We start from the raw sequence: 15,842 nt of genomic DNA, 5'->3' as shown, positions 1-15,842 counted from the left end.
ATGTTAGTTTCTATGTTTGCTCCTTCAATCTTTTGGAAAAAGGTTGTTAGAAACTTGTTAAGTTTATGGTAACAACTTCCCTGGATAGAGAGAACAGGTCTCAAAGGGGTTTTTTGTGTACTTTAGCTAAGCCATACAACCTTGCCGGTTGCGCTCCTGTGGACCTTAAAGCTTCGTAAACCTTAACCGGTATCTTCCCTTTTTTCCTCATATCCAAAAGTTCTTTGTTTAGTTCTTTTTCATTTTTCATTACGATTTTATCACAATTCTTTTCAAGTTTTCGGAACTGTTCGCAATCTAAAACTTTCCATTTTTTCTGCGTACGTGCTCTTTTTCATAACACAAAACCCTACCCCCTTAACAAAAGGAACAGAAATCAGGGCGTTGTCACGCAGATATTTTTGCACTTTTGCTAATGCTCTATCTAAAGGTGTTTCTCTGATGTTTTTTGAGTACCTTTTTGCTGCCGCCTCAATTTCGAACAGTTTTTCACCTGGTACATTGTTCTGACGCAGATTTCTTATCAAACTGTCTATGTCCGCCAAGAGATGCAACTCTTTAATCTTGTCCCTTATTGGATGCTTTGGACCAAAAGCGAGCAGGTCCCTGACGAATCCCGGCAAAATGATATTATCTAGATGCTCTTAGCGGTTTGTCTTGCCTTTCAGAAAGTTTGGCAAGTTTTCCCTGCAGTCTTCGTTCAGAATTAACTACATGGTTGCGAACTCGGTTGCGCAAAACGAAAATTACGGAGGGCAGTAGGTGGTTAAATAGAAGGTAGTTAAATTGATTTCATTCCACCGGGCAAGGGGTCCTGAAATGTGAAAAAGTCTAATTATTATCTGAAGCTGTGATAACTTTCAGAAATGGACGAAAGTTTTGATAGCTTAATGCTTGATTTTGATTGTGAAGTGGGTACATTTTCGGGCGAGGAGCAGATTGCCTCATGGGATTCCAGTATAGCCGACCTAAAAGAGGATATCACAGAGAAATCAACTATGATGCTTGGCAATCGTCTGAATCTTGTACACGATACAACCTCACTGCTTCAGGAGCTCACTATTGTAAACCAGGAGATTGATTCCATTTCTCTTAAAGTACAAAACGATTTGCGACCGAACTTTCAAGTTCATGCAGAATCTACAGAAAATAAATATAGTAAAGCTCAATTTCTTTCAAGTATTACCCGTTCCCTGGAGAACTATTTGAAATGTCTTTCTTTACATCATAAATATTGCGAATTATTGAAGCACGGTAAACTGGAAGAAGCCTCAGGTTTTATCAAATGTCAACACGAATTTTCATGCTTTGAATTACATCTACGGGAATCTAATTTGTGCATTGATATTGGGATAAAGGTAGCAGAGTTTCGACGAGATTTTTCCAAGGAGATGCTCAAAACCTTCCAAAATTTTTGTTCATTAGAGAACTTTGTCTTTTCGTTAGCTCTACCAGAAGATAAAACGAAGTCTCTCATTAGGATCGTGGAGAACACCGATTGTTTCAAAGATGTCGCTATTGTTTTAAGAGAACAGATTTATAGGGCTCTTAAATGCATTTGCAGTTCCTACAAACTTAAAGTCAGCGAGAACTTTGCTTCAATGGACCTCTTTCTGGAGACAACGAGCCATGATCTGAACTTAAAAGAGATGTTGACCTACGTAGAATTATTATTTTCTTGCCTAAACCGTACATTCTTATGCTATCAACATACCGGTGTATCATTTATCGAAAAAGTTTATCTCGGGGAAAATTTTGGCAATGATCTCGTTATGTTAATAATTACCGAAATTTTAGAAAAGAAAATACCAAAAACAGTTAATGAATTAGATAACTATGATTATGATGCACTACGAAAGTGCGAGAACGTGTTATTAGACCTCAAAGTTACAGAAAAGGCAAATTGTTTTGAAGAGTTTGACCAAACATTGAATAAAAAATTTGCACAGAATTTTATTTATTTCTCTTTAGCTGATGGACGCAATTTAATTTTAGGCGGTTTAGCAGAAATTAGCATTGCCTATGAGAATAAACGTATCGTTATTGGTGAAATTCCAGTAAAATTGTCCAACGGCAGATCAATGCCGTCATTGAACGAGGAGAATTCTCAGTTTATACAAAGGAAGTTGGAAACGTTACCTCGTGTCCATGTCAGGTTGGTTCCGCATTTTGATTTGCTAAAGCTAATTGTGCCTTCTTACAACTTTTTTATGAATTCTCTCGAGATCCCTAATTTTTAAATTACAAGGAAATGAATTTTGAATGGCATGAGTTAACGGCCCGGTGCTAGGAAAATTGCCGACCGGGCGTTTAGCCGACAAAGAAAAAAAGAAAAATTTAGCCAACAGTTCATTAAAAACAACAAATATGAACGAAGAATAATTGATGTTGAGAAAGCAACATTTTGTCTACTTGCCTTTGCATGGACTGGTGCTGGGCCATCAGCTTCATGAGCTGAAAAAACTGGCATCGAAGCTCTCTGCTGGAACAGAGGATAGCTCTGCTGACATATCAAATCTAAGGAAAATCGTTTTCGCTCTCTTAAGGAGTTCCGTCCTCTGCATTTGAGGCACAAGGACACTTAGGCGGCACATAGTGGGAGTTTTTGTAGAAGAGGGGAGGGGAATTTCTTAATCTAGTTTGTTTTCTCGTTGGTCAAAGATGCAGTAAATGTTATCAAAACCGTGCCAAAATTCGTTCTTGAATTTTTCAAAAACTAAAGAGAAAATGAGAAATCGACTGTGTCCAGGCGCTATCATCTACCCGACCGTGCTAAATAAACTTTGAATTATAGCAGCGTTGAGTTCAAATAAAGCACAAACATGCTTGTTATAAATGCGAAAACTTCCTAAGTGTCAAGCTGCTACGGAGGCCTTCAGTCGGCTTGATCTCGTTAGATTGGTTTCGACGCTTCTTTAGCGGCTTAGCAGCACGTTCCTAACATGCACACAATCAGTGAAAATCAGTTAGGCAATGATTGTCAGTCCTTTAGTGTGTCATTTTTTGGTAACATGCAATCAAGCAATAAGTTATTATTTTATCTAGTTATTATCTAGTTATGAAAATTGATCAATCAAATAAATGAACTATTTACCGTCCTTAACTTTCTGCTTTTGTTCCTTTGAAACCCTGCTCGACTTCAAATTGTTCCTTTTTGACTTGCGGCCAAGCTTCAGTTTCACGTCTCGACTGATTTCCAGAGTCCTTCCAATTTGAGACCACATTAGTCTGTTGCTCAGATGGTAGGCCACGCACAATTCTCTGCTCTTTATCCAAACCCCAGTAGCAAATGGAGCCAAAACAGTAATGGATAAAACGGGGGTTACAGCCACCAGCCCAATTCGTCTCATCCTAATTGTACTGGTAACTGTAACCCTCGTTTTATCCACTACTCTATTTTCCCATGCATATACAATTAAAAACTATCATTTCCTGTCTCACTTAGTGCAATTCACTAAAATCGAGTTAAGCTGGTAATTATCCATTATCAGAGGGATAGTTCGGGTTCTATCCCCACCGACTCCGGTGGACGGATCCCAGATACTAGTGTAACTAGTGAGACCGTGTAACACGCACGTACAACCAACTTGGGAAAATAAACTTGAACAAAAAACCAGCTTAACTCTTTTATAAATTTTAAATTTTGCTAATATTTATATAAAATAACTCTACTTGTGCTTATCTTATACACCAAGAGCAGAGCCCCTGGCTTCACCGATATTATATTTATAAACATGCTCTCTGAACTGATTTCCAGTATGCGTGAATCTATATCTATTAAGATAGATGCACAATCTACATCTTCCATTTCTAAACCTAAAGAAAGAAGTATGCTTATAAACTTTACACATATTACACTCTAGATATTGATTTGGATTAACATAATGTTCTTCTAAATGTTTGATATAATCTTTTACTTTAACTATATCCTTGCATATATAACAACAATATTCTAACTCTTTGCAATCATTACAACATTCTTTCCAATGCTTATTTTTACACTTATCGCACTTCGTTTTTCATTTACGAAAAATTATTTTTTCCAAAATTTTCCCTAATTAAATACACCATGTCTCACTCAACTAGCAGCAATGTGAATTTCTGCGACGTCTGTAATTTATCCTTTGAAACAAAGAAGGATTTATAAAGGCATCAATCTTATGATTCTAAACATAAAGTATTGTTAGAGAAAATGTTTGGTTCTGATGAAGATGGGGCTATAACTGAACCCCCAGCTAAAACTTCGGAGATGATGTATGATTCAGATAAGACTTTATCTATCCCAAACCTTCTACTAAAACTAAAACTGAAACTAAAACTAAAGATAACACCAAAGATATTATTAAAACTAAACCCACTGAACCTAAAACTAAAACTGAAGATAGTATCTACACCAGAATTAAGTATGAATGTAAAGAATGTCATGCAGAATTTAGAAATAAAACAGCCCTAACTACTCACTCATATAGTCATAATAGTAAGTATCCAGAAAACACAGAATACTTTGATGTAAACTATAGCTAGAACATGAAAGTTTTTTTATTACTGATGAAGCTGGAAATTACATTGAAGATATAGATAAAGCTATTAATAACTCTTTAGAAGAAATTAAAAACTTACCAATTTCGTAAAACTAAGAGTTAAATATAAGATCACAGCCGAGTGTGAGAAGGGAACCAAAGAAGAAGTTAAAACTACTAAATTTTTTTCAACACTGACTATATTATTAATAACGCAATATATGAAAATGGAGACTTCACTCATTGGTTAAACTTTGAAAAGGAAATATTTGAGGTTTATGACTATGACTTTGAGTTTCTTGGAATAAGAAGTATTCAGTTGAACATTGAACCAGCTAAAACATCTATTGGTAGTTATATAGATTTACCTCACGATCTCAAAAACTCTAAATCAAAATTAAATATATGTAGTTATAAATATAATTGCTTACAACTAACTATAACTGCTTGGCTACATCCCGCCCCACACGATGCAACTCGAGAAAGTAAATATGTAAATAGTCTAATTGAACCAAGACAACAACATGAAGATGACTTTGCTTATATATCAAGAATACAGAAATTGTACAATTTTAATGTTTGGGTATACACACCTCGTGGTGAGGGCAAAGTAGAATTGTTTAAACCAGTGGATGATTTTGATAAAGATAGAAAAGATGTCAGAATATTAGTTTGGGAAAATTCTGGAGTAGAACACTGCGCTCTAATTAAAAACATAGAAAACTTGATAGAAAGAGCGAATAAGTGTCAACACACATTCTATTACTGTGATAGAAGTACATATTGGTTTAACTCTCAAATTAAGTACGACAATCATGTATGTGGCCACTCTTTCAAACCAGAGATTGTTTGTCCTAAGAAGAAACATATTACTTTTATAAATGAACATAAACGTCAGAATATAGAAAATATTATAACTGCCGATATAGAATGTTGCGTCATTGGTGTAACATTTAACAATTGTAAATATGTAATAGCTGAACACATACCAATAAGTCTGGGTTACATCTGGCAAGGTAATTTCAAATACTGCTTTGCTTTGGACTGTATCAAAAGATTTGCTAGAGTTCTATTAGAAATAGAAACAGAATAATATCAAGCGTAATGAAAAGATGATATTTAATAAAGAAGATAAACTATATCATGAAACCAATAACACTTGTCATATATTTGGTAAAACATGTATTAATAAAGTAAGAGATCACTGTCATGAAACTGGTAAATATAGAGGACCAGCATGTAAAATGTGTAATCTGAGATACAAACAACAAAACTTCATTCCTATGATATTCCATAATGGTAGTGGTTGTGATTTCAATCTACTATATAGTGAACTCTTTAAACAGAATAATGATAAAGAAAAGTAGATAGCATACCTCTAGCTGCTGGTAAGTCTAAGATGTTTAGCATTGGTTGTCTTAAATTCTTTGATAGTTATAAATTAGCTATGCCTCTGGATCAAATGGCAAAGATATTTGGGTGTAAAACTAAAACATTATATCCATATGAACAGTTTGGTTTAGACTCCTACAATGAAGTTATAGGTAATCTAAATATAGAAAACTTCAAATCCTCACTATCTAATAAATTACCAACACGAGAAGATTTCGATAACTTTAATAAAGACAACAGCCATAAAACTGATAAAGATCCAACGATAGAGTATTTGCAGAATGATGTGGAAATATTGGACTACTGCATGAATGAACATGTTAAATTAAGTATGAAAGAGTTTGGTCTCAACCCTCTACACTATGTAAGTCTCCCTGGTTATAGTTTTGATTGTTGGTTAATGTCAAGTGTTGTTACATTAGATACATTACAAGATAAACAAATGCTAGATGATTTTGTTGAAGCGGAGAGGTGTTGTATGTGGTATAATGGATGATAGATTGGTTAACATCAGTGAAAGTAACAAGACTCTCTGGTATAAAGATGCAAACAACCTATATGGCTATGCAATGATGCAAAAGTTACCCTATAAGGATTTGGAGTACTATAGCACATCTCTAGACGAATGGGAAACCACGCTTCAGCGTATATTAAATACTCCAGATGATAGTGATCATGGTTACTGTATAGTTTGTGCTATTAATTGTACTAATAGTTGTAAAGATAGAAGAGAGCAACTAGCATTAATGCCTAATAAAAGAAAGATAAATGATAATGAATTAGGCTATATAGAAAGAGAGAGAGAGAGAGAGAGAGAGGTAGGGCGAGAACAGGGAAATTAATATTAGATCAAAACAACAAAACAGAATATATGGTTCATTATAGGATGTTAAAGTTCCATGTTAAGATGAAGAAGCCCCCAAAGCCGACCCCAACAACTTAATCTGCAAAACAGGTTCCCCGATAGAAAGATTAGAATTACTTATACTAGAAACAAAAGCCGGTCATGATGGAATATATGATGAAATGCTAGATATCTAAACAACTATTATCTATGAATTTTATTAATCAAGAACAACTAGATAATTTTGTTTTTAATTAGGGTAAATGAGCAAAGCTATGACTACGTCCATCAGGGAACCTGCTTCGCAGATAATGAAACAAGGTAAAATTAATACTAAACAACAACTCCTAGCTAAAGAAGTATTTAGTCCTCAAATAAAAAAGTTTAGAAGAGAAAGAATAGTACCATTATATAAAGATAAAACATGCTCAGCTGATTTAATTGATAAGTCATCTCTAAGTAAAGACAATAATAATGAGTTTATATTAACAGTTATAGATATATTCACAAAGTTTGCTTGGGCTATTCCATTAAAGAATAAATCCGGTATATCTATGACTAATGGTTTTAAATTAATCCTATCAGAGGGTCCACAGGGTGGCTCTGAAAGTCGAAAACCAGAAAAGTTATGGGTAGATAGAGGTAGCGAGTTTTACAATAAAACATTCAAATCTCTTCTTAAAGAATATGAGACAGAACTATATTCTACTTAGTGATTTAAAGGCCGTGTTTATAGAGAGATTTAATAGAACATTATTACACAATTAATAAACCAATGTTCATCAATGTTGATGGTAATTGGGCAGATATTTTAAATGATGCAGTAATAACTTATAACAATAACATTCACTCTACTTTTAATATGACACCCGCTGATGCTTCTAATAATCCCGATAAGGTTAAATACACATTCAATTTCAAGAATTTTAAACCAAAACTTAGTTGGTGATTATGTCAGGAATGCTGACAAACGTAACATTTTCTCCGAAGGATACCTTTTTAGTTGGAATAGAGAGTTGTTTAAAGTGAATGAAGTTCTAAAAACCCAACCACCAACATATAAGATAGAAGATATTAATGATGAGGTAATAGAAGGTAAATATTATGAACAGGAACTATTAAAATCCGAGTTTGATTTTGAATCTAATAATAAGGTTTTGGAATCATTGAATATTGATCTTCGGTCAGCTACAAATTAGATCATGGAAACTGCTTCGTAGATCAACATAGTTGCTGTTTTACAGATAAATCTTTCTGTAAACAAATACAAAGATGACAAGAAATAGATTTAACCAAACGAGAAATCAAGGGGCATCATCAAACAATTTAACACTAAATAAGGCTCGAGGGTTATTCTTTGAAGATAACGATAATATTGACATGAAGGATACTTATAAAATTACAAATGTACATTCCCCCATAGATGAAAAAGATGTTGTTAATAAAGAGTACTGTGACAATAACTTCTTCTAATAAAATGAATATTTTAAGTAAAAATATAACTGAACTAAGAAAAGATGATTTTGATAAAGTCACAACTAAAACCTTACAATTAAACAAAATGCAAGTTAATGAAGAACTAATGAGTTTATTAAATCAGCAAATGAAGTTACAAATACTGTTAGCTTTTGTAATAAGGTTGCCTCTGACACTATCTCTAAGTATAATCAATTAAAACACGAATTTGATAAGTTTAATCAGAATATTACTAACATACAGCTAGATGATATGTTTACTACTGGTCTAAGAGAATTTAAAGAAGTTAATGAAAAGACTAATTCTTTTTATAGATGAAGCCCTTATAAAGAATAAAAAGACAATACTACCATATATAAAGCTATATTATTAGAAAGTAAGCTAGTAGACAACAAAGAACAAGCAAGACTTGAGATGCATTATGACTTTAATCATGAAGATATAATGAAAGACATTGAGAGTTATTTTACTATATAGTTAAGACAATGACTATGAGTATGACTATGACAATGACTAAAGCAAAATATTTTAGATAATTAAAATGGAAGAAACTAAACCCAGTGCACCTTTACTTTACCCAAACATCACCTCCTTCTAAGAGCAATACATAAATGATAAAATCCTAGCTAATAATAAATTTAGTAACAATGTTAACATTATAAAAGATATTAGAAATTATTATGAAACTGAAACTAATAATTATAATAAGAAGTCAAGTAGATAAAAAAATTATTTTAACATAGCTGAGATAACAGAAATACTTTTATCATCAATAGCAACAACTGCAACGTCAACATGAGTTGCATTAACAGGTATAGGCTTACCTTATTCCATACCAACAGCTTTTGCTACAGCAACTGTTTGTGGTTCATTATCAAAAACAATTAATACTAAAATAAGAAACAAAATTATAAAGTATTCACAAATGTATATTTTAAGTAAACAGTTTAGTGATAAGTTTAATAAACTACATACTAAATCAGTGAATGATAATAAAATAGATAATGATAAATATAATGAATTAGTTAAGATATATGAGGAATATAAGAAAAACAAGAAAAATAAATTCAGTGTTTTTTAAACTAAAGTTAATAGTGTTTAGTTATAATATATTTAGTAATAATTAATAATATTAGTATTAGTATATATCAGGGAACCTGCTTCGCAGATAGATAAGATTAGAGCCAGAGTTAAACTATCTTTTCTTTGTACCTAAATATAACCCTCTACCTTTCTATACTACTCATACCTTCACCAGTAGTTGCAAATTTAATTAAATCAGGTGTGGCTGATAAAGCAGCTGTTGGGTTTCTACTTGCAGCTGCACTTCCTATTTTACTTGCTATTTCTAATGCTCTTACTGGGTTATTAGCAACTTGCTTTCCAACGTCAACTGTTGCTTCACCAACACTCCTAAAGAATATTTTTAATCCCTCAGCTTCTATTGTTGCATCAGATACTGCCATAGACTTTTTTTCTTCTGCATTTAGTGCAATTACCCTTTAACATCTTAGTTCCTTTAGCTGTGACAACGCTCCTTATATTTTTAGTACCACTATAATGTCTACCACCAACACAATATGAATTAGTTTTAAACTTATTAAAGTTACTCATTTTTATTAAAAAATAATGGAAGTTAAAAAGTATAATCACTTTATTGTAAAGTCATCGGCTAAGCCTAAACCCAAGCCAAAGCCTAAACCCCCGCCACTACCAAAGAGTAAGACTAAAAGACTAAGCCTAAGAGTAAACTTGAAGCTAGAGGTCTAGCTCTAGAGAATAAAAAGAAACTAGATATTATTTATGCTATGGGTTTTGTTAAGTCTAGTAGGAAATAGTTTGACTAAGATAATGACTATAGCATTGACTATAACTATAACTACGAGATTATATCAACCATCTTATTACCATCACTAACACTAATAACCCTTCTAGTTAATGCGAAAGCATGACATAACATCTGCAACTGCTGCACTAAATTTAAAAATAAGTTGTATTGGTTGTGGACCTATATGATCACTTTGATATCTAGTATCGAATACATATATTCTATAATTACTTTTGATTGTTCTATGATTTATATATGATTTAATATTATGAAGTAATCCATTATAATCTTTATTAAAATTAACAATTAAAAGCCTCATATTTATTAGTGCCATAATTAATATTAATTCTATCCTCAGGATAAAATTCACTACCAATCTTACAATAACATTCAGTTACATTCATTATATCAAATATACTTGCATCATGAGTTTGTTCAGTAACATTGTTATTTTCCAAACCAATTACTATGTATTGAGGTCTTTCCATACCACTTTGCATACCCAAATCAAATAAGAAGTTAGTAGCATTGGGTACATTCTTATAAAATGTCAATATAACATAATAACTAAAATCAATATTATTCAATATTTAATCCTTTCTGTACAATAATTTGTTATCATTACTGGGATCAATACTAGGTACACACCATGATATATCTCTAATATCTATATTACCATCATTAGCTACTGCATCAGCACCCATATATAATTTTTCTAAGTCGTTCACAAAACCAAATAGATCACTCATCTTAACCATCATATACATATGACCTCTTTCTGCAGCAGCATGATTACCTTTGAATTGACTATCGCTATTACCCTGATTTCTAACAAAACCACCCTCATATTCATCATCAGTTTTAGTAAATAACTTATACATCAATAGATTAGGATGACAATGATCTATATATTCAATAGTCCTACCACTACTAGTTTCAAGTTTAACTGAACTAATTAATGCCATCATACCATAATTAACTAATCTGATATTAGCTTTATTAGCAATTACACCACCAGCATTATCTGATACAACAAACTCTATCACTAAATGTATATTGAAATGATTCTCTGCTCTATGAGTATGATATTAATTTTAGTTTTATCCGTATTCATTGTTGCTAGATTATTTGGTTTATATTTCATAATCTTACTTTTGTGTATATCATTATTATTAGCTGGAGTCAGTGGTGACTTCCAACAAAAGGATTTAGAGACTTTACTTATGTTAATAAATATAAACTAAAATACTCAACCATGATTGGTTAAAATTATGGAAATACCTTTCCTTTTAATGTTTAATTGTTTACCCGTTGGTAACACAACACGCTACCCCTTTAGTCGGTACCAGTCAGACCTGATATAATAATAAAGTATATTTCTCTCTCTCAACTCCGCTCTTGTTTTAGTATTGAGATATACGTTAGACTTTAGCATTTCGGCCGGTGCACTGTTTGCTGAAGCTCAGATAGAAGAGTAAGACTAGAGATCTAGAACTTTAGTTAGTCAGGTAAGCCTTAAGATTGTACTATATTCTTGAGACTCCATAAGACAGAAGTAGAGTAACCTCTCAAGGTAACCCTACCTCAGTGCACGTCTTATCTGGTGCGACCAGTGCCGAACTATATTGAAATAACAAGTTTTCACATTTATTCTCCATAACGGAAAAAGTAACAATTAAACAAAACAATATCTAGATATAGCAGAACAATAATAACAATGGCCAGTAGTTATCTACAACAAACAAATGCTAGCAATTACTTAATACCGTGCACAATCTCCGATGATTGTCCGCCAGAAAACCGCGAGACAATACAAAGAATAGTAATAAATTTGAAGAATAACTTCTTCAAAGAAACAAAACACATACAACAAATTATTATTCATAGAAACCATCTAGCACATTATCTACCAGTAATACTACTGGGTAGAGACCAACTTAACAAACATTATATATTCACATTAACAGATGAAACAAAAAACAAGAAAACGTTTTAGAATTTTCAAAATGAAACAAAACTATCAGATATGTTTAGAACATTCTTAAAAAGACATGAAAAAACAAGACAGATTAAAAATAAAAGCAATACCAAATACATCATACGAACTATTTCGAAACACAATCGGATATTTAGACGGACAGCAAAAACAAATACAGTCAGTAAACGGTAGACTCAGAAACGACATAATAAATTACAATAATTGGTTAACAAAAATTATGGAACTAAAAACAGAATTAAAAACAGCCACGTTTGATATTATTCAAATCATTTCCGAAATTACATTCCTATTCTGGTTAGATAACTTTGAACACATTAACGAAAAGCGAATAGAGTTTGGAGAAACTTTCATCGAAGAAATTGAAAATCTGAATGACGAACTTAGACACGTCTGGGACGGTGAGTACTATTCACCACACTTCGAAAGTACATTAAAAATACGTTCGGACAGTATAAATTACATACAGGGACTAGAAGAGTATGTACAAATAACGGATCAAGGACAGATAGGTTCCTCATCATTTAGCCTATCAAAAACACTAACAAATACGTCAACACCAAAAGACGTTCAAGTAAACACAAGTCTACAATCAAAACAAAAATCAACAATAAAACCTGACAAACCACTAACGTCAAAACTGTTCGGAAACCAACAAAACGTAGACGAAATATATATTTCCGATTCAGACGAAAAAGAAAAAGAAATAAAATTTGGGAACTGGATACCACCAACAGTAAACCAGAGAGCTAGAAAGAAAACTCAACAAACGATGAACCAGGAATATATTAGAAATAATACATATATAGGCTCACTAAACGAAAACAATGAAAATCACGATTTGCATTGGGAACAACGAATGTACAATTATAATGATTTAAAAGACGAAATTACTGAAAAAGTAACAAATCATACAAATAAATTAATAGACGATATAGAAAACAAATTCAGACAAATAAACGAAAATATGGAAAGAAAACAAGACGAAGCGTTACAATCAATGTTTAACAGATTCGAAAGAACGATAAATGACATGAATATACAATATAATACGCGAACAGAAAACAGAAATGTAGAAAACAATAATATCCAAAACAACAGGCATGAAATTAGAACACGACGATCAACCCCAAGTACAACACATTCAAATACAACAGAAGAAAGAGAAACAACAGTAACAGAACCCCCATTACCATTCTATAAACAATTGACATCAATGAGTATCAACGAAGAACCGCAAATTGAACAAAACATAAGCAGTGGTTCAGTAGCAACGACAATAAGACCATTTGATGGCACAGATCCAGCATATACCGTGGAAGAATATCTAAACAGTATAGTAGCAGCAATGATATTTAGCAGTGGTATAGAACCAGTAAACAAACCAGGACACCACCATTGGAAAGTAAAAAGAGCAGCCTTAATATTACACACACTACAAGGTCCAGCTCAAAAATGGTATTCAACTCTACCGAGTGAAATCAAACTGGATTGGGAAACATTTTGCAAAGAATTCTCCGATATGTTTGACTCAGAAAAATCAAAACAACAAGCAAAAATAGTATTACAACAGTTACAAAAACATACAAACGAAGCATTACGATCACTCGCTCTAAGAATAGAAACACTTCAAGTCAAAACAGCATATTCACTATATACAGAAGATTATAGAAATAGTGTAATGAATCAAACATTCATACGATGTTTGGACAATGAACTAAAAACAGCAGCATTGAAAAAACATGCAAACCATAAACAAACACCAAGAGAACCAGAAATGCCATTTAAAGCACTAGTTGACAAAATAGACCAAATAGACTTAACAAGAACAATAACAAACAATCATTAACGTTTATATGAAATCAACCAAACTACAAATAACATTAATGATGACTTAAAACAAATGAACGTAGCTTGTAATAATATAAGCGACCTAAATCAAAACGACTTGGAACAGTTTGAAGGAACGATCTGTAACGTTCTAAACGGAATAAATAACACATATGATAGAAAAAATTTTAAAGGAAGACCAAAATTCGCACTATTTTGCAGTTACTGTAGTTCACACGGTCACACAAAAGGCCGATGTTTTAAAAGACCAAGACGAGAAAACATACCAAGACCCAAAGAAAAAACATTTTATGGACATATGAGAAATAACCAAAATTTACCGAACAGAAGAATCGATTCCAACAATGTCAACGGAAGACAACTACCATCAACATCACCAGTATACAACAGTTCAAGAAGTAGAACACCATATAGATCACAATCAAGAAATAACTACAATAATACGTCACATTACAATAGAAACAACGATTCGAATAACAAATATAATAGTAGAAACACAAGTTATAACAGAAACAATCTCATTAGAAGTAGAACAAACAGCTACAACAGAAACAATAGTTACAATAGATATAACAATAGTAGATCAAACTCAAGATATACAAACCGTAGTCAATCAAGACACCAATCACCATATAACAGAAATAATAATAATTATTATAACATACAAAGATTCGACAGCAGAGATTCAAATAGAACTGACAGATACAGACAAAGATCAAATAGCAATAAGACATTTTTCAAACAATAACAATAGAAACGATAGAAGAAATTCGTCACACCGAGAACAAAACAACAGACATCACTCAAAAGACGGAAGAACAGATGGAAACAGATACAATAATAATCACAATAAAGCCAGAATAAATAATGTAGAAACAGATAGACCAAATGAAGATCCACCAGGCATTGATGAATACAAATACACATCAGAATCATCAAATGAAGATCAAGAAATACTTGACAAATTTTATAATGCAAACGAAGACACATGCAATACTATAGTGAATGCACTAGAAAGTAACCCAACATGGATACTACCAATGTATCAGTGTAACAAATTTGAACGAGACTTTACGAAGCAAAAACCAATATTAGAAATTGATTTTCTACTGGACTCTGGAGCAACATTAAACCTCTTAAATGAAAACACTTGGAATGAAATAAAATACCTGAGATACATCTCGAACGAGCAAACAAAACACTAACAGCAGCAAATAACACAACCATAGAAATATTTGGAACAATAACATTAAATCTAACACCAGATAGAATATCAAACAACAGAAATAAAATACAACACAACTTCAACATTCATTTTTGTGTTACTCAATGTAATCACAACATACTTGGAACTCCATTCTTCAAGGAATATATAGAAACAATAAATGTAAATACGAACAAATTAACAATAAACACTAATACAATTTTAGACAATGACATTACATTCTTCATGAACAGTACAAAAGGATACCCCGACTACTCTAGACTATACCCGGTTTATAACAATGAATCAATCTACCTTTAAAAAGAACACCACAAATGCATAACATTCCCGATACCCATATTCAAGCAAATGGAAAAGTCAAACGGAAAAATAATTTATAGTTCAAAATACTATTTCGAACCAATTAACAAGTACCACAAAATATCATTTACGGATATAAAAAAAATACAACAGACACAGAACACTTCATGGACATATTCCTAGTCAATAAAAATCAACACAAAATAACAATTAATGAAGGTTTAATTAGTTTCTTGTATCAAAACATTACTTTCAAAAAACAAAACGAAGAAATGTATCAGACTAATTCTCTAGATTTATTTACAGCATTATATCACTTAACGTATGAAAACGAAAATGATATCAACGAAATACTGAACATACAGGACAATGAAACAATTGAACAAGTAGCAACATTCGAAAGAAAACCA

The 15,842-nt window shown here is 32.3% G+C and overlaps 1 protein-coding gene across 2 annotated transcripts in view; it reads left to right on the top strand.

Moving 5' to 3' along the window:
• The first annotated feature begins 636 nt into the window (after positions 1-636).
• The window catches only part of LOC142358616 (centromere/kinetochore protein zw10 homolog), a 75,157-nt gene continuing 59,951 nt past the window's right edge, over positions 637-15,842 (top strand). Inside the window, exons 1-2 of one of the 2 annotated variants that reach the window (XM_075410062.1) lie at positions 637-1,158; positions 1,996-2,155. In XM_075410062.1, the coding sequence (XP_075266177.1) occupies positions 867-1,158; positions 1,996-2,155 (452 nt within the window). In that variant the 5' untranslated portion in view covers positions 637-866. Of the gene's footprint in view, positions 2,156-15,842 lie in introns of both variants that reach the window. The other variant, XM_075410061.1, reaches the window with a different exon arrangement.

This window comes from Convolutriloba macropyga, chromosome 2 (assembly GCF_964194025.1).
Source record: "Convolutriloba macropyga chromosome 2, txConMacr16.3, whole genome shotgun sequence".
NCBI classification, from domain to species: Eukaryota; Metazoa; Xenacoelomorpha; order Acoela; family Convolutidae; genus Convolutriloba; species Convolutriloba macropyga.
This window is presented reverse-complemented; position numbering and strand designations above follow the sequence as displayed.